General features: G+C 32.9%; 1 protein-coding gene across 1 annotated transcript in view; it reads left to right on the top strand.

Annotated features, from left to right (window-relative positions):
- sei (potassium voltage-gated channel seizure) overlaps positions 1-27,691 on the top strand; it is a 148,542-nt gene that overhangs the window by 57,962 nt on the left and 62,889 nt on the right. Inside the window, exons 5-8 of the mRNA XM_018551848.1 lie at positions 18,301-18,499; positions 20,500-20,668; positions 23,789-23,857; positions 27,428-27,552. Coding sequence (XP_018407350.1) covers positions 18,301-18,499; positions 20,500-20,668; positions 23,789-23,857; positions 27,428-27,552 — 562 coding nt within the window. The remainder of the gene's footprint in view (positions 1-18,300; positions 18,500-20,499; positions 20,669-23,788; positions 23,858-27,427; positions 27,553-27,691) is intronic.

Genomic DNA, 27,691 nt, shown 5'->3' with positions numbered 1-27,691 from the left:
CATTTCATGAAGATGCAACTCTTGAGTTACTATTGTATGTTTAATACTATTTCATACACGTAGTTTAAATATTTCATTTAAATTTTGCAGATATTTTTGATTTTAGGTGAACCCTGGGTATCCCAAATTTTCGACACTTTATTAAAGAACCACTTTAAAGGATATAATACACTTCGAATTTCTATTTTTTCATAAATCGATGGTGAAAGGATATTTTCATAAACTAGTTTAAAATATGAGTCTTTCAACACTGAACACTATGCCATTCCTAACTCAAAAAATGAAATTTTGACAAAATGCATTTTAGAAGTCTGCTTCTCACGTGTAGGAGCGAATGTAATTAACGATAATTAATCTTGTCTTCGCGAGTTTATGTTACTTTTATATACATATCGCTCCCTTATTTCTGAAACTGACACATCTCAAAAATTTAATAATCCTTCTGTAACTTTTTGCAGTTATAACGATCATTACAATCGTTAAGAGTTACAGAATAATAATCCTAAATTTCCACAGAAAAAAGAACAAGTGATTTTTTTACTTGTTAAAAAATTATTAATTAATAATTAAATAATATCGGCAAAAAGAATATATTCTTAACATGATTAAATATCATTTTTGTCATTTTCGTTTCACAGTCCTTAAAAACAGGTCTCCTAATGTTCTGACAATTTCGACTTTTTTTTAGTTTCACTTTTTTAATGTGACAATTTGATGATATTTTGTAAAATTTCGCTAATTTGCTTTTAATTGCTGATGATATTAGTAATGTTTATCTAATGCATTCATGTTAATGATTTGAAAATCAAGTTCTTTTAATTATGTCACTTTTAAAGTAAGAGAGTGCGATATACTTATTTATCTTAAAGTATTAATCACACACTTCTATAACATTATATACTTAAAGCCGTTTACTGTTATTTTTAATTTATCGTAAATCAGATTGATAAAACCAGATGATATCGCATTTCAAAGCCATGTTTCACGGAAATTTTGTTCGAAAAAGAGACGCGCGCGTATCCAATACCTCTGGAAAAATATCTCGTGTCGAAAGATCAGAATTGATATCGCGTACTGCACCCGTTGGCATTTTCCAATTCGAGTTCACCAGAACACACGGTGCAGTATCTGGTGGCCAGCGCTTGGAAATCTATCTACGACCGCGAACACGCTCGAGTAAACAACCGGGTGTTGCGGAAACGACGTCCGTATGCGCAACGCGATGAAAGAATACATAAACAGCGATCGTCCTCGTCGTCATCAGAGATCGATTCCGTGCTTGTCCAAGTTACTCTTCATTAAAGTTACAAATTCCATGAAGAAACATGCACCGACCGTCATTTATTACGTACGGCGATTTACAAGCGTCGAGACGCTCGTTAAAAACCGAAATTTCTGAAAACAAATCTACACCTTTAATTCTTTTTTTCTTTATCTTTATTTTCGAAGCATGATGTCGCGTATTCCGTGAGCTTATTTCCGTGTTCTGAGAACGACCGATCGATACATATTTTTCGCCGCGAGCAATTTCGGCCATGACGGTTGTATCATACAATTCTGAACGAATAGAGAAGCTTGGAAATCCCAATGGTGCTACTTTCTCGAGTTGCTTTTAATGCATCGCGTTGCTTACTCTGTACTAAGAGAAAAATATTTAGTATTTGTGATTACACTGTGAAAAGAAGTATATAAATACATGTAAAAATTACACAATTATAGAGGAAATATATACGTCTATTAATCTGGCACAGCCATCTCAGCACAATCAAACACGACCAATAACACATTTTTTTGCTATCTTTTTGCTAATTTTTTGCTCTATTCCCGTTTTTTTTGCTCCAGCCGATTCGTTAAAACCCATGGCTGTGCTAGATTAAGACTAAAGTTAGCACAATCATAAAGAAAAATAGCACACACACAGCAAATGAAAAATCAAGTACGTATTCTTGAAGGGCTATTTTTTTGCTAATTTTTTGCTCTATTCTCGATTTTTTTTATTCACCATTTATGTCGAAAAATTCGACCCACAGTGTGGCTGTGCTGACTCGCGTACAAGAGTAAAGTACATTAAAGCAAAAAAATCGGATTCTGGATATTCTTAGAACAAATAATTCTAGAAACATTTTGAGACCAAAATGATCCCGGCAATTAAGTGCAGAAATGTGTTTAGTATTAAACATTTTTATTGAAATTATATGTATTTGCGCACGTCTTACTGCGTTGACTCCTAACAGCCGTTTTTAAATTTGTTTATATTATTTTATTATAAAGAGTCCTGCAACATTATTATTGTTTTTATAAAAATACAAATTTAATATATATGATGTACTATTATTATACTGATGTATAGTATTAAAGAAACTTGTACATTTAAGTACATAGAAATGAAATATAACTGTTAATGTAATTTTCTAGTATAAAAATATGTTATTAGTTATAGATAAAAGTATTAATTTTTGAAAAAAGCACAATTTTAAATTTTTCCAATAAAAATTGTAATTTTTACAAATATTTATATAATTATACATATTATATACCTTTTTACAAAGTACAAGAAGCATCTAATATTTTAAGTTGCAATTATATATATATACACAGTCATAAATATCATAAACTTTTCTCTCGATATATTGAATACATTCTTGACTATTTAGTTTTATTATTTACAACTCTGACTAAAATTTGTGTTATTCTTTTAAATAGTATACATAAAAAATGAACTGAAAGGAAAAGACATTAATTCACGTTAATTGTAATTCTTTTTATTCGCTCGCCAAAACAAGGTCGATATAATTTATGGCTATCTATTTTTAGATCGAGAAAAGAATTATTTAGGGCGGGCATTAATTACGCGACAAGATATCATGATTTTACGATATGTATTGGTTGGAGCCGAGGAATTTAATTTTATCCCTCTCATTTGTCTTTTAATGATAACTACGAAATTTTCCACATTGCTGGGTTTAGCTCGCTGAAAGTTTCGTATATATCGCGGTTTATGTCGTAGTAAAAAGACAGAAAAATATGTTTTCACCAGAAAATTCTCAATAAAAGACACCTGAGGTGAAAGATACATCTCTCCTCAAAGCCGTTCATGTTCGGAAACAAATGTGATTTGTGTCTCAAGAAATAACTACAGATAAAGAAATATAAGGTAAATAGATCGAAACTAGATGTATATATGCCGTGTTTCACTACGAATCAGTAAAGATGTTTGCTTAGTTTCCTCCAACGCCTTTGATGAATAATATAAATAACCACCAACATGACCTGATAGAGAAATCAAATTTCCTCACTGCAGTTTCCATGAGTTTCAAAGGATGTTGGAAATATGTATTATTTCTAATCTGTTTAGAATATTGTATCAACGTTACTTTACCGTCCAAACAAGTAAACGAACTGCAAACAAACACAAATGAACAAATCGTGACGCTGTTTGCATTCATAAAAACAAATTTTTCATTTGTATTTGTTCACGTTCAGTTGATCGATCCGGTTTCCTCGATATAAAATACCCTTTTCTGGAGATTATTCAATGAAAAAATTTTTTTGTTTAAAAAGAATTTTTTATTTTTATTTAATAATTCGGAAATTACCAATATTTGTTGTTGCTGTTCTCTATATCGTAAGTTGTTAGATTTCGTGACGTCTCGGCCTTCAAACTTTGTACTTTCTATTACTAGAGTCGCTTTAAAAATAAGAGAAACTGGACACTATGAGTCACAAAAGTTTAATCTTTCAAAGTATTTTTAAATATAAAATTTATTTGTGTCTTATTTTTATATAATTAAAGAATTAAGAATATGAAGTTTTGAATAAGACCGTTATGACTACACCGTGACTACACAATAGCTAGATCTTATGTGCTGAAGTAATTCTATATGTGTGTGTGTGTGTGAATTTTATATAATACATAATATATAATTTTCATAAATCATTAAAAAACCGTAAAAGAATTAAAAATTATTTTATATTTATATAATTAAAGTATATACATTTTTCAAAATTCATTGAGTATATTTGATAAATATTGATCGGATTTTGAGAAAGAAATATTAACACATTTTTTTAAGAAATTATTCAAAGTATCTCATACTCAGGACATTATGAGTCACTTGTGTAAAAAGTAGATTTATTTAAAAAAAAACAGTGACGAAGATTGAAAAGAAATTTTAATTAACTGACATATTCTTATAGTCACCGAATATATATTGTATTCAGACATTCAGTATATAATAGAATATAATTACATTTAACAATTAATAAATGTAACTGACAGAATAGAAAATCCATAAATAAAACTATATTGAGCAGTAAATAAATAAAAATTTATAAATGTAAAATAAAATTAATTAGGTCAGCAATTTGTATTTTATTATAAATATTTAGTGTAGATCTATGACGCCTCAATTACACTCCCGCATAAAAATAAACGATTCTGACTTTGACACCGTTAACAACTTTTCAACGTCTAGTTCTTGTTCTTATTGTATATTAATTTATTCTGATGTTTGTAATTACTCCGTTTTTATATGTGTCTCTCGCACTCTTACCTGCAAGTTTATTTTTGAAATCATCACTGGCAAGGAATCACGTTAAAGGATTTTTAATTTACATTTGTGCGGGAATTTATTATGCGGGGGGAATGTAAGAGATTCGATTTTTAAACTTTTGAATATCGCTGAGGATCGCTGGCTCTAAATGTGACCGAAACGTTCGAATTTTGAGAAGCAAGTTAAATATATTTATGTTTAATTTTTATTGAAATCATTTGTTTAATTTGCGCATTAAATACCACACCGTATTTGTCTCATTTTTTCTAATAGTTTTTCTATAATAATATTAAAGTATTTTTAAATGATAAAAAATTGCTTTCGCGTCATAAAAATCATTAACGGCACATGCGTTTCGAGATACGGAATTTTATCACTGCCACTTACAATTAGATACGAAGTATGTAATGGACAACAAAGTAACAATCATATAATATCAGTTATATTAATTTAGACATTCTGGATTACGTTAAATAATGGATGGCACCCTGTAACTGGTGTCCCAATCTTACTTTTTTTGCTAATATTATTTGATTAATCATTAATTTTCTATCAAACTTAAATTAGCTTGTTCCTTTTTCTGGGAAAGTTAATTTTTTTAATTGTGTCATTTTTGAAAGAAACGATATGTCTAAGAACTATAGAGGAGTAATTGTCACGGAGTCGTAATGGTGGTTTGACTTCCGTATTGCAAGCTCGTATACGGCACGCAACGCGGCTTAGACGGAACGTGGTATAAACCATGTCTAGGATCGGGAAGCACGAAAAACGACAGAGAATAATGCGATCGCGCTTATGACCTTGAGGCAGACAGAAACGAAAGGAGAGACAGGGTCGCGTCAGGTGCAGGGGTGCAGGGCGGACCCTTTCAAGGTCACGTCGCATCGTCGCGAGCGAGCGTTGCACGCGACGACATGTCGAAATCGGAAAGTCAGCCCTAATCGAGTTGCAAACACAATGCGCAACGAAGATAAATACCGTGGCGAACGCGAACTTGTCGAGTTTGTACGCGATCTCTCACGAGCGTGACAAACTCGAAATAAACTGAAACCGAGCAGTTTCCCATAGATGTTGTAATATCAACGTAATAGCACGTATATGTGCATATTCAAATTACGTTTTTTGTATCACAGAAATAAATTAGGAGCGCTAATTGCCTACTTATGCGATGTGACGTTACAGATTGGGGAGGGGTGTTTCCATTACGTAACGTTGCAAAGTCAAACGTTAAATGCAAATGCAAATTGAAACAAACGACTTGCATATTACTACGTCATAAACATTACATTCGGTTTAAATTTCCCTCTAATCTTATGAATCATGAATTAGCTTTCCATCGCATGAAAGTAACTACTGAAGAAATAGCAAAATAGAATTTACGGTTGTTTTTACGCGCCGCTTCGTTAAAGTAAATGATATTTCAGCCACCGCTAACGAGATCAAATGAGTAAAAAGATTTATCAGAGACAGAAATACAATTGGGGGAGTGCATTTGCACGACACCGCGAATTTTTTTACATTCAAGTGGTGTGAGAAAACAAGCGTACCGGATGCGACGAGAGATCTCGCGGCGGTGTATAATAAAATGGCATGAAAAATGATAACCGAAAGGTGGATCGCTGGGGAGAAGAAGTTTTTCTCTTCGCAAAGTTTGTGGTGAGATCGCGCATCTTGCGAGCGGTTGGAAACTCTGTTCGCGTTATAAAACCGTAGCGTCTCACAGTTGAATAATCCGAAAGCTCCATTAAAGCGACGGTGACAAACAGGAATATCCCCCCCGGTCTCGCTGCACATTTCAAGGCGAATCACGTCAAGCACGCAACGCCGCGACGTAAAGTTTAAGATGTTTCTGTGATTGCTGTTAAGGCCATGTGCAACAGAATGAAAACAAGTTTCCGTTTTTTACACCGTCTTTTACCCGGGTGCAGCTTTGTGTATTCAACCGAGTCCACGTGTGTGTCATTTTCTTTATCTATGATAGACTGCAGATAACTTGCATTGCACGCTAAGGCCGAATTAATTTTGATTCCTTATATATATATATATATAAAAAAAGATATATCGATTTTTATATCCTTTCTTAAAAATACACTTAAAGAAATTATAATAATGGCAATTAGTGTGTAAATAATAATTATACGCGAGTTTTAATAATTAATATATAGTTGAATAGACTATTTTATAAAATAGCAATTATTAAATAGTTTATTCAACTGTGGAAAGTAACGATACGTTATTTAATATTATTTTTTAGACTTGGTAATAACAACTATAAAAATGGCAATTATACTATACAAATTTTAAATGCAGAATTAATGTTCAACTGATTAAATTAATATATCATATATAATAGTTGAATAAACTATCTTATAGTTGCAACAGTTTATTTAACTATGAGAGTAACAATGCGATCGTCAATACTAGACTTTATTGTTAAAGACTATAAAATATAATTGTACAAGTTTTGTATATAGAACTAATATGTAGAATAAAGTGACAATGTCTAACATGGTACTCTAAGCAAAATAAAATTTCAATCCAATTTTCGAGGTTCAAGTTTTATTATTTTTTTGTTAGAGTAGATATCTTTTAGTACCTTCTTTCTCTCGCTCAATGAAAGGATTACCAAACTTGAGCCTCGAAAATTGGATTCAAATTTCATTTTATTTAGAATTATACCATATTATATTCGCGCGAGAGAAACTGTATTACCTTATCCTATAATCGAATGAACTATTTTTTAGGTATTGTAACTGTAGTACAGTTTATTCTACTATGTACATTAATTCTAAATAAAAAACTTGTACAGTTGTCACATTTATAGTTGCCACCATTTTGTCCTTTTTTGAGTGTTTGTATTAATATTGAATTACTGTATTAATATTGAATTAATTAATATTGAAGGTTACATTGCTACTGCTACATAATTTTATGTTACATTACGATTTGTGTGAACTTAATGAATGAAGACAAATACGCGATTGAATGTATAAACCAGCGTTCGTTTGCGTTAAAAGATCTTATCTCACGTAAAAGAGTATGCGTGACCATGAATAAGTGACTCAAGGAGCATGTTAAGATATGTGGAATGTAAATACAGAGCTATGCGCTTTATCTACTCCAGGTGGATGATACCAATCCGGAAGTATAATGGTCGGTAGTACTGGGTCAATGTACGTTTTAAGAGCAATTCTTGTTAGCACGCAACACCGCGATAAAACGAGGAAAATAAGTGAGAGCAGTTACATAATGCATAAAGCTGGCTACACGAATTAGTTGGACAAATTTTCCAATTTATTTATAACTCAATATTCAATTAAATTTAGAAAGTTAAAGTACTTTCAAGATGTTTCGTAGTTCATGGAGGCAAGCACTCTTCATTGATCGTATCTCAACGGCACAAACGTTGTAAATACTCGATATCAAAATTTCGATTTCGAAATCACTGTTATTAGCTTCGCGTGACGAAAATTATTCCAAGAGGTATAATGTGTTCAAATTAAAAGAGAGAGGAAAAGTATCACAAGGAGGCACTGCTTTTCGGAATGTGATTATAAACTGATAGCGCGACAAAGTTTTCCGGCGTGCAAAGCATGAATATAAAGCGTGGTTTGATAATACCAACTTTGTTGAAGTAAGCTAATTTCAGTCTTCACCCATCCGGGCACAAAGCGAGTCGGATAATCCTCTTCCCTGCAACCCAGGCGTCATTTTGTTTGCGGAAAGTTCGCGGCTAGAAGGAATTTAGGATGGCTCTATCGATCCGCATTAAGATTCATATCGTAGTTTTCCAGTTTAGGCAGACGAGAAATTAACGTAATTAACGAATACTCGCAAGCTCAAGAGAATTTGCCAACCGAGAAATTGGTCGATCGAAGATATTATATTCGGGCAATAAGTCGGGACGTTCAAGTTATATCCTATGAGGATTTCAAAGCTCAACTCAACGATGACATTGACAAATGTACCAGCTTTGCTATCTTCCGCGATGATTATGAGGTTACACTTCCGCCTGTTTTCCCTATAGGCATCGCGCATGATCATCACAAGTGATTTACAGCCACCATTAAGCTCAATTCTACGCGGGACACATTGAACAATGTCCGGCATAGTTCCAGATACTGTTCCAAAATTGTTGTTTCTGAATCGTAGGGTAATCAACATCGAGGTAATCTGTCAAAGCATAATTGAGGCTATCTAATCAGAGTCTGACCAAAGCGGATCAAAAGTAGCGAATAGAAAAACATGTGCTTTCCTTTTCTAACCTAAAATGAGATAACCTTGGCTTAGTCGGAGTAACTTTGGCCTAAATTTTAAAAAATGTCTAGACTACATGCATGTTCAAAATCAGGCCATAAGACATCTCTAAATGTATTTAGGTATGACATTTTTAAGACATTTTTGTCTTGTGATTTTGATATGTGTTTTGTTTAGGTATTATCCAAATTTTGAAAGAAAAAGCAAGAAACGCCGATTTTAGATCAATCTATTTTACATTCTTGCTATTTTACTTTTATCTTTCTTTTCCCATTTTCCAAAAATGTAAATGGTTCATAACTGGCGACCAATCATAAGACTAATTCAGTTTAGCCACGCTCTGATTAGAGAGTCTAGTGTATAACAACCTGCATCGGCTCTTATTGAAGCAAACTTTTTCAAAAATTTTGTATTTGTAAACCTTTGCATCGATTGTAATATGGTATAAAGTACTGTACTGCAGTAAATTCATTTTGTAATGAATAAAAGTAAATAAATAAAAAAAGAATTAACATGGTCAAGGCTAGATCTTGTCTAATAATATTTTTTATGTAAATCCTAAATGCACTTCGTTCAGTTATCCGCCTTGACCGTATTGGCTCTTTCCTCACTCATTTGATTTATTCATGTGGCTGTTTAGAATAACTTATTATTTTTCATTTTTTAATTACCTACTGAAATTGTGATAGCCAGTCTTAGTTGATGAAAATTTTTAATGGTACTTCAGATAAGTTATTTCCCTCGTGACAGACATGAAACAGCATTACAGGATTACGTTGACAGTGAGAAATGTACTCGTAAGGTATGTCTCGCCCTGTCAGCAAGATAATGGACGCGTGCGAAGACCGGAAGAGAGGGGGCAATACACCGCACTCTGGGCAGTGAATTTCAAGGCGACGAGGCGTATTTCAGGGTGAACTGTGGCTGGCACGCAACCGCTATGACGTGCGCAAAGCTTCGAGCACGAATACCGAATGACAATGGGATTTCTCGATGACCATTACTCGATAAAACTCCGCGAAAAATGTAAAAAGCGACGCACGAGCAACGTGAGAATGAGTTGGCAAGCGCGACTCGAGGATTGCCAAGAATAGTGTGATAATTTGTCACCTGTTTATTAATATAGTACTGCCAATTAAACGCATTATTCCATTAGACATTCATGTTTCTTAGCACAGTACAGTCTCTATTTTCAATTAGATTGATCCATTATATTACGTGAAAAATTTGTATTTATGGATACCAATATTATTCTGCGAAATTAATTGAACAATCGTGTATAATATTTATTTAAGACATTTTTCCAAGGGAGCTGAAATTAATCCAGCTACTTATTCTTCGTATTACTGTTATGTAGTTGAATTATATTTACGTAACATTTTATTATCAAATTTATGTGTTGCGCAAATAGTCACATTCCTCGCAAATCTAATTAGTATAGGAGAACACGGTATATTACATTGCAGAGCTGAATTCACAAAAAGGAAATTGCATGCTAACTTGAGATTTAAGATATCCGTAGAATTACCCCGAAGATTTCTCCAAATTAAAGGTCGCCGACAATTTTTGGCATAGCGAAATATACCAATTCAACAGGGAAATTTGATGTTATACACGCTCCCAAAGACCTTCGCGTGAGAACACGCATTCGTTGATTACGTGGATGAAACAAGTTCGTTTTAAAGTTAATTAACGTACGAACCATAAAAAAACTGTTTTTTTTTGAGGTCATACCTTTGCAACATAATATTGTGCGACAATTACACGAAAAAGCTAAACAACTAAGTATAATTAATCACAGCAAAATAAAATTATGACAAAAGTTCTGTTCGTGGAAAAACCAATGTGTTTGAGCAAGCGATACGATAACGCTCTATGTAGGTTAAATCGAAAGGGTTTTAGGAAACTGTGAATTTCTTTTTATTCATTACAACTTAAATATCGTATAATCCGATTAACAGCAGCCATACGCGTGCAATTATCAAATATCGCGCTAAAAACTTATTTTTAAATTCTAGTGAATATACCGTTGTAATTTGATTTAAACAATCAACATGCGAATATAATTTTCCGCTCTAATTTTCTCGTGCATATATCTGTACGTTATAATGATAGCTTGCACGAAAATGAGGCGCGAAAGCGTGGAGGAACTGTATATAATTGATAGATTTGTTACAACATGTGCAGTCTATATATTCACGCACTATCATCTAATTGAAATTTGTGTATATATACTAAAGTCAATTAAAGAAATTAATCTCATTATCCTAAAAACTGTGAATTTTATTAGAGATATAAAAAGGATAGGTTTTTCTTTTATTTCAGAGTAAAAGGAGTGCAGTGTGTGTATAAATTCTAATATTAAAAACAGTCAACGATAAGCTAAAAATAAAAGATATTAATTAATTATAATTTTTAATGTGTTCAATACATTAAAATTACAAGCGAAACTAGTTTCAACTTAACAAAAGTCGTTATCAGTCGCATAAAAAAATTAAGTTAAAACATAAATTATAGTCACAATAAGAAGTTGATAGTGTCAATCAATCTATAGTGCCTCACAGATTCATCAAAGTTCTCGGTTTCTTAATCATATTTCCTATTCAATAAAAAAAATATTATGATTTTAATTATTTTAGACTCAAGTAAACCATCGTGATTTGTCGTTGATCAATATTAACTTTAATACAAAATGTTCCAAAATATTATATGTTAAAATTACACATAAGATATTGTCAGTAATAAAAGAACTGCTCATTCTAATTGTGTGAGAATTTTGATAAAAAAAACTTTCCTTAAAAAAACATAGAATTCATTTTTCTTGACATTTATTGTTGAAACGTTTTATATTTACGTTATTTTTGTCTTATTTTATATCCTTTGTTTTTATAAATTTATAAATATATTGAGACGTAAACTTTGCATTGTTACGCGGTGGTTGATAAAGTCTTTTCAAAATTGGATCTAAGTATATCCATGAGCACCGCAACTTAGTCATTCTACTATATTTTGATTGTTTACAGCTACATTTTACTGAATATTTTAGATAAATGCAAAAACTGAATTCTAGGACGATAATATGATGTTAAATATTCAAAGGAAATACAAATCCGAGTAAAAATTTCACGTCTAAAATAAACAATGAAAAAAAAACAGGTTTTACTGAGTTTTCTAGTTCTCTAAGTTTCTTTGGTAACTTTTATTTCTAGCTCTGTTGAAGCATATTTTGCTTGTCGCTTTGATAAAAAAAAAAAAAATAAGTAAGCATTTTCTTCACAGCGTTCTTTTTTATGAATGCGCGTAAGACTGCGACGAGAAAGGTTACTTTAAAGCAAGCAATCTCTTCGAAAGAGTTCAACTAGAAGAAGTACATTAGTGTGATAGTCTATTTTATTAGCATTTTCATTACAAAGTACTAGAAAGATCAATAATTTGGAGTAATGTAAACTTGGTTTTATCGTATATATAGGAAAAATATTCAAGCTTCCGTAATTACTCGGTTATCTTGTTCAAAAACAAATTATTGTCACTACAAATGCGCCGTTTCTGTTGGAAACGTCAGCAACGCGCTAATGACACGCCGGAAATTATTGACATGCTAACGAATAAATGCATCTGATATTTTTTTTACCCGAAAAAATTAAACACAAACGAGTTTTTCGTTCAGATGCCGCGTGCATGGAACTATCAAAGAAATTATAGTTTTTTATTAATTTGTATCAAATCGAATCTACATTAGTTTGCATTTAAAAAGAGATCGAAAGCTACTGAAGTTCGAAAAACGTAATTAATCCTCTCAAGTTGACGTCATCACCTATAACATAGTTACTGACACTGGGTCTGTGAAGTCAATTTAATTTATGGTAACTAAAAGAACTAATTAATTTCAGAGATCGCGCACAAAGTGACGTAACTTATACTCGTACAAAAAGGAATGAATGCAAAGTTTGTTTTAGTAACAGTAATTCAAATTTGCGCAACATAAAAAATATAAATAGAAAATCGTAAAAATAGTAAGTTATAAAAATGCATGTACTCGTCATGACAGTCATGGCATCTTCATTTATTCGTGATAACGAATATAATTGACAAGTGGATTCAACACACTCACCCTTAACTCCAAGATTAAGAAATAGGAAAATTTGGATCCAGGTTTCTTGCACGTCCACGATAATACCTTTTATATACAATACATCCTTTTATACATATGCGTCTTAACTTAAGATCGATCTGACAACAGTTAAACTTTGTTTTAGCTAAGCAGAAAGAAACCGCACTATTACGTGCATCTATTTGTATTACGAAATCACTCTGTCAACACGCTCGCCAAGAATCGATGTCAGGGTTACCTTGCTGCTGTAAACGTCGATAAATCTACCATGCGCGCGAGTCGGCTGATCGCATCCGGCGATAAAGTTCAGCCCCTTGCGACACGCGGAACGCGAAATACCTGCGATAAATATTGGTGCAAGATTCATCGATCTCACTGGTGATAACCAACTGTTGTCTTTCGTGACCCACAATTCTATTCGTCGCTAAATAATTTCGTCTTGAAGAAGCCAACGACCGATTCTTCGAAAATGTCATTATGTACTTTGAATTATTAATATAATTAAGCACCAGTAATTAAGCACCATTGGAAAGCAAAGACTGAGGATAAGGAATAAGAAATAAGAAATAAGAAAAATCAAATTGATTCTGTGACATATACAACTTCTGATAAGTTCCAAACTTGTTATTCTCTGTTCCTATTGTCTATGCTTTTCAATTGTGTCTTAGGCTTTAAACTTAGATTTTTTTCATTATCAAAAGTTTTGCTTATAAATTTGCATTTCTTGATAACTGCTACACGGAAGACACGGTTTTGCTAAAATACCCAAAATTTAGGTAGATATACATCTGAAAATAATTTGATTAAACATCAAAATAATTAATTGTTTGCAAATTTGTATCTATACTCGTAACTCTTTTAGATATTTCAGCAAAATTATTCTTGCCGTATATTGACTCAGGATTGATTATTTTAATCTTTCAACACTTTATGCCTTTTAAAGCACAATCAATATTACGTTTTTTTTTTTAAATTCTTATTCAGATTTTAACATGTAAAAAATTAATAAAACATCAGCGTTTATTATAGTAAAAATTTTATTAAAAATTTTAGAAGTGTACAAGATTTTTTTTCAGATTTTTATGTAATCCGAAACCATAAAAAATGTATGTTATTTCCCTTAATGGCTCAGAGTATAAATTACGATCGAAAATTTCGAGGTGATGCTGGAGAGTTAATCCCTTGGATAAAAGATCGTTTTGCTCGAGATTATCTGAAACCAGATAAAATATATGCTGTTCGGTCCAGAGTATAAACTACAATCGAAAATTTTAGGGTGGTGCTGGAGGATTAATCCCTTGAATCATAAAAAATCGTTGCTCGAGATTATCTGATAAAAATCAACAATCAACTTCGCAATTTCAAAATCAAATATCCAAGAGATGAGTTTCCGTTGTCAATGCGCCGCATATCGCATCTTCATTTGCTTGAATGATGAACTTGAACCATTACAACTTCGCTCATGCATGCAAATCGCTGAGCCGAGAGGATGAGAAGGTAGTGAAACATTTTCGAACGGTTCGCGAAAGGGGTCGGACAAAGGAGAATCTCTCTTTGTGCATCGACGAGTTGCTTGTTACCTTATGAAAGTTTCGTTTCCCACAACGATTCGCTACTGTATGTCAAGCACTTTTGGACATTTTCCAAACGAATATCATCCATGTTCCTGTCCCTAACATTATCAGCACGGAAATCTCGAAAAAATCGGTAAATGCTCGCCATTACAAAACTCTTGCAAATTCAGCCTAACGCTGACGAGCCATCGACCGCATAAATTTTCCAGTAAATTAAACGGCTCCCTCCTCAGTTTCTCAACCCTCTTGTGTTTGTTATCCTCCCTAAGTCTGAGTTTTTACGTCCAATTAGCAGACAAACGACGCGGGCGGAGACCAATTCTATCGAGCGTCGACTAATCTCAAGTTAAATCCTTGGCACATTCAACGCGGAATTAATTAATTAAATTCGAATGACGGTAATTAAACGCTGCACTTGCGACGGCGACGTCTCGCAAAATTGCGGACAAACCGCATCGTGGATAAAATGTAGCTATTAAGAGAACTAGTCATCATACAACTTTTAAGTGATGTTGTCCAATATACTGTTATTTCTGTTGCATTTCGTGAACATGTCTTGCTTTCGCGGAATAGCAAGTTATTACATAAATGTTCACATTTAAACCGGCTTTTAATTTGATCTACCATAATTAGAGGAAGGGAAGTGATTACGAAAACTATTTTATTTTATTGAAGTAATTTAACAAATGGGTTTATGTGACATATAACTACTCTTGATACAAATTTGTTAACCAGTTAAAATGATACCAATTATGTTGTAGATAGAAGTTCTTCAAGTACAAAACAAACACACATAATTTACAAAAAAAATACCGGAGAGGAAAAAAATTATACAATAAAAAGGAAACTTTAAAATCTTATCAATTGATATGTTTAAACTTTACATGTTGAATACGTTTTTTTTTTTATCAAATTTGGTTTAATTATAACATTTGAAACCTACATTCAAGTTAGACTGAGGTTACAAAATTAATAACAATACACTTCTTAAAATTACGTAAAGTGTACGTACTTGTAAAACTGTCCGTTACCTGTAAAACTAAAATGCAAGTTTTACGACAACGCAGTAAAGACAAACGACTAGTAACTATATTATAACGTCTTAGCAAATTGTGAAGCAATAATTTTGATTGTCTCGAGAATGCAGCGCAAGCTATAAACGATATCGTGATATTTCACAATCTTTTATCTATTCAATAACCGTCTCCTCGTTTCTACACAGCAATTACATCAGAATTTGTATATTTTCGAATGTTTTTGTAATTAGAACTACATTCGGAAGTTCAGTGGATATAGCTTTGTGTGTGTATGTGTGTGTAACACGTGGAAATAATAATTCTGCTAAAGTATTTAAAAATTTAGCTAGATAGATCTGAAAACAATTTTGTCGAATAATTATGTTTAATAATGTTTAAACGTTGATAACAATGCTGCAAAAAGTTTTAACATTTTTATAACCAGTTTTATTATCCTGCATAATTATTTTGAAGATCAAAACAAAATTATTTTTAGATGTGTAAAAAACCGTTTTTTCTGTACATTTTATGGAGTGTAACTAAAATAAGAAAATAAACTTCGATAGCGAACTCCCCACCAAAGCATGAACAAAATTCATGTAAATATCTGCAAACCTACTGTTTTATGTACTAAGCTGGAACTCAGACAAATATAAAAAACATGCAAAGACACGCCGAATTATGGACTATGAATAAACATTTGTATCTCAATAGGTTTAAGGATATATTTACACGAATTCTTTTTCATATTTTAGTATGGGAAGCTCATCCCCAAAATTCATGCATGCCTTTATTTTACGCCCTGTGTGTTCGTACATATTTAACAATAGAAGGAACAGTTATCGTAATGAGCGACCAACTGAATAGTTGTGGCACGAATGGCTCCTGCGGGCATCCGCCGCATAGAAGGTCACTGCTGTATGCGGCGTACGGTATCTGTAATTGACTGTTTGTACGTTCGCTTAACCCATCCCGTACGTTTTTGTTCCTCTACGTAATTCCCTTCCGATCGAATCTAATCGCGTTACAAATACGTCGGACTGCGAATTGAAAACAATACAAAAGGCTATCTATCTCTATAGATTCTATAACGGCAGACGGATATAATGAAGAATGATTGTTTAACGAAACAACACCAACGGCGAACGTGATACTGCGCCATCGAATGCAGTTGTAGTTTAAGGATCGACAGGAATGACGGGTCAACTCATTTATACCTCATTTGCGGTGCAGCTACACACATATCTGCATACTCTATTGAATTCTGTCATGTATCCAAGTAGCAAGGTAACGTTTTAATGACGTCTTATTGATGTTAAAGACATCATTAAAACGTTGTCGAGACATTATTTGACGTCACCTTGCTACTTGAGTATCTCGTCGAAGAATTTTGTCGTGAAACTCTCTTGGCTTGTATGGTATTTTACGATGCTACGAATAAGTCTGCTAAAGCGCCGAATTTTTCAATCTCACTCTTAAAAATATTGTAATATATAAAATAATTCGCTCCTTATTTGCAATGCAAATACATGTTGTTTTATATTGCTGATATTTATCTCCTAGAAGTAATATCGCGTCATGAGATCTTTTCCATTTTTTTAATTCTTTTTTTATGAAGCTGCCAAGGTGCGTACAGAACCAAATTTTGTAAACTGGTTCTTAAAAAAAAATATATATATATAATAAATAAAATTATGCACACCTCCTTTATAATATAAAAAAAGATCCTTTACAAAGAACGTATAATCTCCGTAATTATAATACACATGGAGTGAAATATCAGAACGAATTTGTATTTTGTCTTTTTAAAAAAAAAAAATTATTCTGTATGAACCTTTAGGTGATTTTCCCAATTTTTTTTTAATTATTTACGAATATCGCAATTAAAACGCTATTCAGACAATATTTTAGCCGTAATTTTAACATAAAAAAAATTCGTTTCGAACTAGAGATCTCCATAGTCTGTCGTATCGATCCTTAACGCGACGCACGCATGCACGCACGCACGCACGAACATGCGTTGCGCCGCGGGTTTAGGTTGTTTATCGATTGGCTAGTCTGACCTAACACTGACACACTTCACTTCGCGAAGTCGACCTCCGTTCCGTATCGCGTTATCGACCATTCCCATAACCTTAGGATTTACACAATAAATTTCTTTCGCCACCCCGCGACGCGGGCCATTTGCGGGCTTGAGCTACGCGCACAAACCATCTTTCAGATTAACGTTATTTCCCGGTATGGAAGAAAGGAGGGGAGGGGTTAGAGTAAATACGGCCGGCCATTGCCAGCCACAATTTCCTGCTCGCGCTAATGGAAGGCACCTGTATTGCTGTTTTTTTTTTTAATTTTTTATCGCTACTTAAACCCGGGAGGGTTCGTGTAACGAAAATAAATATGTACTGCATCGCTGATTTTCTCGTAATACCTATTGTTTATCTGTATAATCGCCTTCCGTTGCTTGAATCTTTTATAAAGCCATGGATAACTAAAGTCCCACTGAGTATCAAAATTCATGACCAACTTGCTTTTAACGAGGTCTTCCGTAAATCCGATAAAATTTTAATGCTTCTCGAAAGGGATTAAATTTGGGCGTGCGGCTAATCCGTAGTAAATCTTTAAAGAAAACACAGTCCCTTTAATTATTTCAGTTCCAAAGCACGAAATAATTTCTGATGTTTACTCGGATATCGCTAAGTGTTCAAAAATTAAAACAGTACGGTAAATGTATGATTGATTGCGTGTACAACTTTAGCGAATGACTGATTAATCAAAATTTATGTGTTAAGCCCGTTAACATGTGGCTCGCCCACAATGATGGAATCTTGGGGTCCTGGGAGGACCGGCACACCTCCGCCGGGACTACCACCGCCGCCGTCGGGCGGCAGCAACAACAATGGTGGCCCAACAACGTCGGCGATAACCCCGAGCATCATCCCGCAGCCCGGCACCACCGCTCCCATCGCGAGTCCCGAAGGAGTGAGCGACGTAAGTAAAAAAAAAAAAAGCGCTGAGTGCATCCAGCAGCAATTGCAGTGAGCAATTCGCTCTGCGAACACGCGATCTCACGTTCCGACATCGCGATAAGTTAACCGCTGGTAATTAAGTGGCGTCATTAGTAATGCATACGTATGAATGAGACTGCAATGGATACAGCTTATTTAATTTTCACACGCGAACGGAATGCGAGGAAATTTACCACGTTCTCAATTGTCCGTGAAAAGTACATTTTCAGGCTATTAATACGGCAAGCTGCAAAGCAAGAAGATATAAAAAGGGAAACATAATTACACTCGTTTAAACTTTGAATAATTTTTACTACGAGAAAAGAGAAAATGATTTTTTTAACACATATATTTTGGGACGCTATCTGAGATCGAATTTGCCACCGGAAATATTTCACGAGGTTGAATTTTTAAGACATAACTTTAAGACGTAGTAAGTCATTTTTAATAAGATGTAGCGTGTCGATTTTTTAAATATAACATTGCTTTTCCGGCATAATTTTAATGCGAATCGCGTTGAACATTTCTCAGTGAATTTTTACTGATTTTAATTATTATTAAATATTTCTTCTGATAAAATTTTGCATTGCATTCATCTACACGAAACATCGACAATGCAGGTGCAAAAGACACTTTGGAAACTTCAACCAAGCGTATATCTCTGCCGGAAGGAGATTTCAGTAAAATCGTCCGTCGAGTTTTGATGAAACGCCCGTTTTAATCACGTTTTCAAACGTAACGTTAGTATAACGAGCACTAAACGCATTCAGCATGCACGTGACGGGCGGCGATAGCCCAAAATTCTGGGACAAAGTTTTAGCGTTGGTCGCGATACGCGACTGACACGTAGAGTAGATGCGGAACTAGCAAAGGTTATCGCACGGCCGTACACGAGTTAATAGCGCATGCATGAGCTGTTACCATACAATCCGAACACATGTTGGAACTCTCGTACACATGGTGTGTAACGGCAAAACTATCTCTCGCACCTACCTATCTACCTTCTGTCCGTTTCAATTTCACGAGCATACCCGACGGCTGGACGTAATGGACGCCGATCGTGCTATCGAACTAATAAGATTAGCTGGTACGCACGTGCCCAACACTTTGCCTTGGCGAGATTCCTCGAATTTTAAGGGTAATAGCTGCCAATGTCGGACTACGGGAAGAGCCTTCTTTTCTTATATTCATACATAGAAGATTCCACCTAGAGGAAACTCTAGATTCTCGTCAAAACGTCAGTGAAAGAAATTGTGAACGATAACATACACTCAGAGTAAAACATAGAGTGGCAACTGTAATTACACTGTACAAATTTTATTACATATATATGCTGAATTAATGTGTGTATATAGTTGAACAAACTAAAGTATACGGTTGAATATACTATTTTATAATTGCATTACATTAGTTTCTTTTTACGTTAGTCACTACTTTACTATACGTGCAATATACGTTATATAATAAATACAATTTCTTATTATTATCATAACATTAATTGCAATTGTTATAAGTTATACTTAAATTATACATGTATAATATAATTACAACTTCACCCCCCCATTTTATCATACTCTCTAAAAGTGAATCAGTACTACATTCATAACTACTGTAATCATTAGCGAACATTTACTTGTTTTTCAGTAATGATAAATGATAGATTCGCTTTTAGGGAATAATAATAAAATTGTTATTTTTTTTTTAATCCTAACTATAACTTATTCATAGAGCTATGCATATAGTTATTATTGCCAACATTGTAGCAGTAATAATTATAGTTATTATAGTCACAAATAACGAAAACTTTTTTTTCAATGACAACTTATATGGCAAAGTTCAAATTGGCAATAATCAGCTATAGCTATCCGTTTCCGTCGTATTACATTTATGTTATGTAATAAATACTAAAAATTGTTTTAATAAATATATATTTCTAAAGACAAACAATTTATATCAGTCGACGCAATCGCATTGTGCTTTCAGGTCTCGCAAAAGTCGGGAATCTGGGAAGGTGCAAACTCGTCTTCGGGGGGCGTCGTAGAGGGCCCTTCACGGAGTGTTTCTCACGCAACGAGTCTGGACGCTATCTCGAAGCGAGCCGTGAAACCGGAAACAGCGAGAGCACCTTGTCGCAGTCTCACCTGCAGCGTTTGTAAGTATATTACAAGTACACGACGATCTCCACTGTGCGCTCATTTCTACTCCATTCTTCGCGCCGCGAGTTGCCTGTTCTGGCATTAGCGCTTTTTGTGAAGCGGTGTTTTATTTTACAACCGACAATATATATGTATCCGTTCCCCTGGCTGCGTTGCGTTTCAATCCTAGCTGGTATTTACTTTTCTAAAGGCCACGACACTGATTGAAACCTTCGGATTTTATCGATCAATTAAAACGAATAGCGTAGCTATCCCCGACAAGTTAAGGAAATATTGCAATCATTCTTGATTATATGAAGGCTAATGTAAATTGAAGCATTCGTTTTGTTGTTCTGCCGTTTCATGACTCGGTCTGCAAAGATTTTATTTGACAGTTGTGTAATAAAAGACTAATAAGATTCAAATAAATAATTTGTCAAAATTATAAATAAGGTGATGAGCTACAGTCTAATTATAAATTTTACTTTAATAAGTCGACAAATTGATTTTATTTGATATTAATTGAAAAAAATGAAGAAATATTTCAATGTCGTGATTGCAATTTGATTCTAAATGTTTCGCTCGCATTTATAATTGCGATGTATGATGTGCGTGTATAACCACGTATATGTATATCGCAGTTAAATAATAATTTATGGTAACGCGAATAATAATAATATCGTTGCATGCGATGTTTCATGCCGCAAATGTTGACAGAGAGTGACCATCTGGCCTTCCGTGCCGTACATCGCAAGCACTCTATAACGCCGCGAACTACTATATATCGATATATGTAGCTTATAGGAGCGTGAGACCTTGCATGTTTGCGGATAGAAACTGATAGATAAATATATTTCCTTTCTCACTTGCTTTGTCTCTCTTACTTGCGTTAATTACAAAGAAAAAAAATTTGCAGACAGATATTTCATATCGAGCGCGGAGTTTAGTGTTATAACAAATTATATATGTTCTTTTTTGTAAGTACAATCAATTTTGTGATATTGAATAATGTTCCCGATACTTACATACTTAACGCATATCAAAAATGGCTCTTACAGAAATCCAATTAATACTGATCAATTTAATACTGAAAGGTAGTGATTAATTACTTATTTTAATATTAAAAGTACTGAACAGTATAATGCTTTTAACCCGTGACAGAAATAATTATTTTTTTAACATATCAATTTTTTGAACTAACTAAAGTTATTATTATTAGTTTTATTTTTTATAAACTTTTCAAATTCAAAGCTGTAAAGTATAAAATTGTCAAACATAAAATATCATTCCAAAGCATTACTATTTAAAAAATGGCTCGATAATAGAATTAATATATATTTAATTTAACGGGCAACGAACCGAAATAAAAATATTGCAATTGAGAGAAGAGAAATAATGAAAATATATTTATATTATTAACGAAAATTTAATACATATTAAGAATATTAATGGATTTTATAACAAAGATATTAAATAAGTTTTTAAAACATTATGTTGATCGTTAGGATACTTGCCAAATGTAATCAGGCTAAATTTAAAGTAGTCCATCATTAAAAAGTCGTTGTCAAAGGTTAATAAACATTACTATTTAAATATTAGGAAAAGTGTCTGTGTCATCAAGATCTATATGTTCCAATTATAAGTTAATCTAATAATTAGCTACTAAAATAAGTAGATAATTACTATTTTCTAGTATTGCAATGAATTTCTATAAGGTAGCTTAAAATATTAATTTTTGTGTGTTTTTTTATACTTTTACTTTGTCAGTAAGTAGCGAATTTTACGGTGGAAAAACTGACTTTAAAAGTTGTAGAATAAATCTTACAGCTGAAAAGATATCCGGCAGATTTAAGATGCTTTTTTGGCAGTCGTGACTTTACTGTAACAGCCATTAGTCAACACTCGAAATACAATGAGCATCCGACATACAGTCGCTACGTGATCTGATGATAGTACCTCTGCCAAGAGTGTGAAGTTTATCTAGAGCACGGGAACAATGTGAAAGCGTTCGGTTTACCATCTCCGTCCAGGAGCGTCCGACTATTCTTAACGTCACCGATAATACATGGGTGACAGTTCTTGAACGTTGGGGAAAAGGAGTATAAGTCACGAGAGCGAGTTTTAAGGCACAGAGACCACAACAAAGGATCGGGGGAAAGATCCTGCCAGAGCCCATGCGCTATTTTTAGTACAGTCATCGCGTAGGAAGACACCTTCACAAGAGGGTGCGCGTTTCGAAATAACTAGCATTACGCTGCGCATATAAATATGTTTGCCCGTCCAATAAACACGAAACCGCACTAATTAAGGTATATACAAGTATAAATAATTTATGCGCAAGTATAAATAGCTTTAATACTCTCTCTTGTATATGAAATTAATCAAGAGTTATGTTACTTTGCGGTTCGAGGCGGAATTATTTTGTGTTTACACTACTTTTCTAGCGAAACTTGTAATGAACATTAAGACATACTTATCTGATAAGATCATAATTTTTTATTTTGTTTATGAAAAGAAAAGATGAACATTGAGAATTATGTTGTTTAGGCCGAAGAATTATCTTGCATCGTACAAAAAAGGACAGTTTTGTTGAAATATCTAAAATTTAGCTAAATGCATAACTGTAATGATATGTAAATAGAACACTCAAACTGATTGCTAGAATATCAAAGCTTTTTGTAACATTTCTCATCATGCTTGAAATCCTTGCGTAATTACTCTAATGGTCCAACAAAGATATCTTGAAATCTGTATTTAGCTAAATTGTTAACATATTTCAACAGAATCGTTTCTTCTGTATTTCTACTTTGTTAATATAAAAACTTATATTGAACATTAGAACATGGTTTATCTAATATAATCATAATTTTTTTATTTTAATTTATTCACGGAAAGAGAAAGTATAAATGGATTTTATGTACATATACGCATGTCTAGCGAAAGACTGTAACGTGTCTCTGTGCTACGGAAAACTTGTACTCTTCTTCTTCGACGGTAAAAAATTACGATAGCGCTTCCCCAATTCTTTTCCCTCTTATTTCGTATATTACGTTTATCGCTTTCGTCAGTCTGGTGGCGATTCCCTCTTCTCCTCACAAGTTGTTAATCCAAAGTCAAACCTCAGCAAACTATTTTAGTAGCGGGCCGAGGGAGCGAACACATCACCCTCGAACGACGACCAGCGACAGTCGATAATCTGGCCGAAGGTAAAACAGGAGGGAGCAAACCCTGCTCGTTTGGTTTTCCTTTAACCGACCGCGAGTCAACCGGCGAGCTTGCACCCCTTTATTACAATTTACCAAGCGCTTGCAGCTTTTCTTGTTATCATGAGCTTTCGAGATCTAACGTGTACTACTTAAATTGTGTCCGATTGAGCTTTCATAGGCCTCTTTCTATACTACTCACCATTATACTACTATTACTATTTATACTGTTACTATTGTTACTTATCTACTACTTGTATCATTTTGATTTACAAATGCCAGCATTTAAATTTCACTGTTTGGAAAATTTCAAAGAAATGTTACCATTTTGTACTTCTGCCGTACAATTATCAGATGAGCACTGTATAGCCTTGCTCGATCAGCCATTTTATACTCGCAAACTGAAAACGTCTATAGGTGCATATACGTTTTCAATAACTGTACTTTATATGAAATAACCCGGTTTCTTCGATAATATTATGATTTACACAATTCGAGCCTCATTTATTAAATTATTAAATTTACGTCCGAAAATTTTTCTCGAAATGTTTATATGATTTTAAAATATTTTTTATAAATATCGAAAAAGTTGATCCTTCTTTTATAACTTTTTATGTATGTATTCTATGATTTCTCATTCTATAAGAAATTATAGAATCTAATTTCTGATAAAAATATCTTAAACTTTTTCAGATTTTATAAGATTTTGTAAAAATTCATAGAATAAGAAATTTTAGAATATTTAAAAATTTATCTAATATATATATATGAAGATACATAAACTTTCTTAGTTTAAACTTTTACACGAAAAAAAACACTTCACCATAACCGGAAATATAATTTTCTCCCAATACATTTGGTTGTGATAACCATAAGGTGGACATATCTTAATAGATATAGCTACTAAGATATGCCAACCTTATGGTTATCACAATTATATTTCTTATAACCAAAAAATGAATGGGCTACTTTTTGTCGTAGCAACTATAGCCATTTTTTCCGTGTCAAAAAAGTATTCCAATTTATATATTTAAAAATTGAGAAAATTTCTAAAAAGTTACCAAATTATTCAGAAATTCTAAAAAAGTTTACATTATAATTCTGAAAAATTTCGTGAAAAATTCTAAGAAAACTTTTAGAATAATCGAGGAAACATTTCTTTACGAAAAATCTTTCTCAAAAAGGAATTTGGATCACTTTCAAGTCAGTGACATAAATATGAAAAATTCTACCTTTTTCGTTTTCGAAATATACGAAAGGCATCCTAAAAAGTAAGTTCCCTATCACAAAAAAATAAAATAAAAGATAAGACAATTATGAAACTCATTAATTTTATTAACTTGACTTTTAAGTTACTTCTCAATATATATTATATAATCACCACGTTGAAATTTCAGCACTTATAACGTGACATCGGTTTTTCAATACCAGAGCCAGTCGTATAAAAAAACGTATTCTTGAATCAAAGTCACAATTTTATTTTACTTTAGCTTCGATTTTATCGTCAAAATTTCGTTATCCAAATATTTTTCAATCACAGGAAACAAATAAATATCATTCCGTGTTGTAAAATAATGTATGCCAGGTAATTAAAAATTTTTCAATAAAATTATGTCAATAAATCCTGTACTCATTTTACTGAATGAGAACGCACATTGCTGTGAAACAAAAAGACTTTTTTCAAAAAAATTTTCTTTAGTTAACAATAAATAATAATTACACTTTCGCTTTTCTTTGTAGTCAAAGCTTTATTAAGAGTTAATTACCGCGTGTAATGCAGTCGGACACATTTTGTACGAATACCTTTATGATTTAAATTTGTCCGACTAATACTATGATTGCAATAAAGATGACTGTGAGTGAAAAAATGTTGCCATTAAACTCTAGCGAAACATCTTTACAATACAAAACTTTTCTACAATAGGAAAGCTTATTTTTGGGATGCCTTGTAATGTTTATCTAGATAGAAGAATACTCTTTGTAAGTATCTTCAAGTTATCGACTTATTCTTGTCTTGACTCGCTCTCTCAAATTGAATACAAATAAAAAGCAAACGAACGGGAACAAATATAAATGGATAGTCTGTCTCATTGTATTTATCAAAGCAAATTGTTCACTCGTATTTGTGACGCTCGTTTACTTGATTTGGATTCGACATCAACGAATCTTTCTCGATCAATTGATTCTTTGAAAACAGCTCACTTGAAGATTCCGAGTACATTTGGCTGATTGAGGATCAAGTTTCTATGCTTTTCTTTACAACGAGACAAGAATGATTAAGTATTCACAGCTTTTTTAACTTAAAGACACATATGCAAATATCATGGTGTATATTCGAGCATTTGCTCAGTATATACAATTATGTATCTACGTACTGATCGCTGAACTTCGTCTAATCGCGGAGCCGCGATCAACAATGCCATATATCATTGTATAAAATCATCAGCAAGACGATTCCCCCATTATATACATAGACATATTACATATAGCATCCGATATAGCATTAAATTAACGCATATATGATCACGCGATATATAACCATCTTGCGCGACTTTTACGAACAATAAAACGATCTTTCTTTCACAGGTATGCAGCTTCTAGTGCGGATTAATTAACTTATTTTAACACACCTCTGAACGCTTCTAGAGAGATATAGGCTCGGTTATTTATTCATTCGAGCTGCTCGTGGCCATCGAAGCGATCATCAATATGATTCTTTTATTAATATTAAATATTAATAAAATATATTAAATATTATTTACAAGATAAATATTAAGAAGGCTCTAACATGGAAAAGGAAAAATTAATATTTCTTAATTTAATAGTATATATATTTGCGGCTATATATAATTGCATAAAATAATTGTAGAACTCTATTTTTATGTTATAGTTATTATTGCTAAAAGTAAATAATAATTATAATTCTATATGCTATAAATATGTGATAGCATCATAAAGAATATATAGATATGCAGAACTGTAAATACATATAATTATTATAACCAATTATTATTATTAACTATTAGCAGTAATAATTACGAAAATCTATATAATTATTTTATAATGCAATTATATGTATCAAAACAATGTTAAAATTAAATAAAAAAAACACCGCCACTTTAAAACGAAGAATAATGTAGAATTTATTTGCATGCGTATGATCGTTTCGTTGTTCCATTGTATTATATTTACATTAGATTAGTATGCGTATATATACTGTTGTAAAATTTGAACGGAAGAATTATATCGTTTAAGACACTTATTACTATATCTATCCACGTGCTTGCATTCGTATTAGATTATTATACTATCAGCTTCTTTCATAATTGTCAAATACGTCGAAAGACTGTCGATTAACAATGTACATAAATACGATTGGTCTTGTGATTTATTATAGCCCATTAGATTCGCTATCGCCAGTTTCAAAGATCTATTAAGATTCGAATAGATTTGATTTGATCGAGCCTGTATTTCATGCCTATAGATTTTGGATTAACGATAATGACAATATCACTTTACCTTTTGCGTAGCACAATTTGAAAGAGACTTACGTCTGCCATTCGTTTTTTGTAGCAGCGAAACATTCAAAAATCTTTCCTGGAGTCGCTTCTGAAAGCGATTTGCAAAAATGGCGGACGTCCAGGGATAGAAAGTCGCCGTCTTTGAGCCAGATGGGACCGGATTCCATTAAACACAAAGTAAGTTGTTTACCGTTCTCGAAAATATTGTACATGAAGATCACGCACGTATTTAATGCCTATTTATTGACTTAGATTATCTACTTTTCAATTAATTAAATATGAAATCATTTAATTAATGATACCATAAATATAAGCA

Source organism: Cyphomyrmex costatus, unplaced genomic scaffold, assembly GCF_001594065.2.
Source record: "Cyphomyrmex costatus isolate MS0001 unplaced genomic scaffold, Ccosl1.0 scaffold147, whole genome shotgun sequence".
Lineage (NCBI taxonomy): Eukaryota > Metazoa > Arthropoda > Insecta > Hymenoptera > Formicidae > Cyphomyrmex > Cyphomyrmex costatus.
Note: the sequence above shows the minus strand (reverse complement) of the source record. Positions and strands in the feature narration are given on the sequence as shown.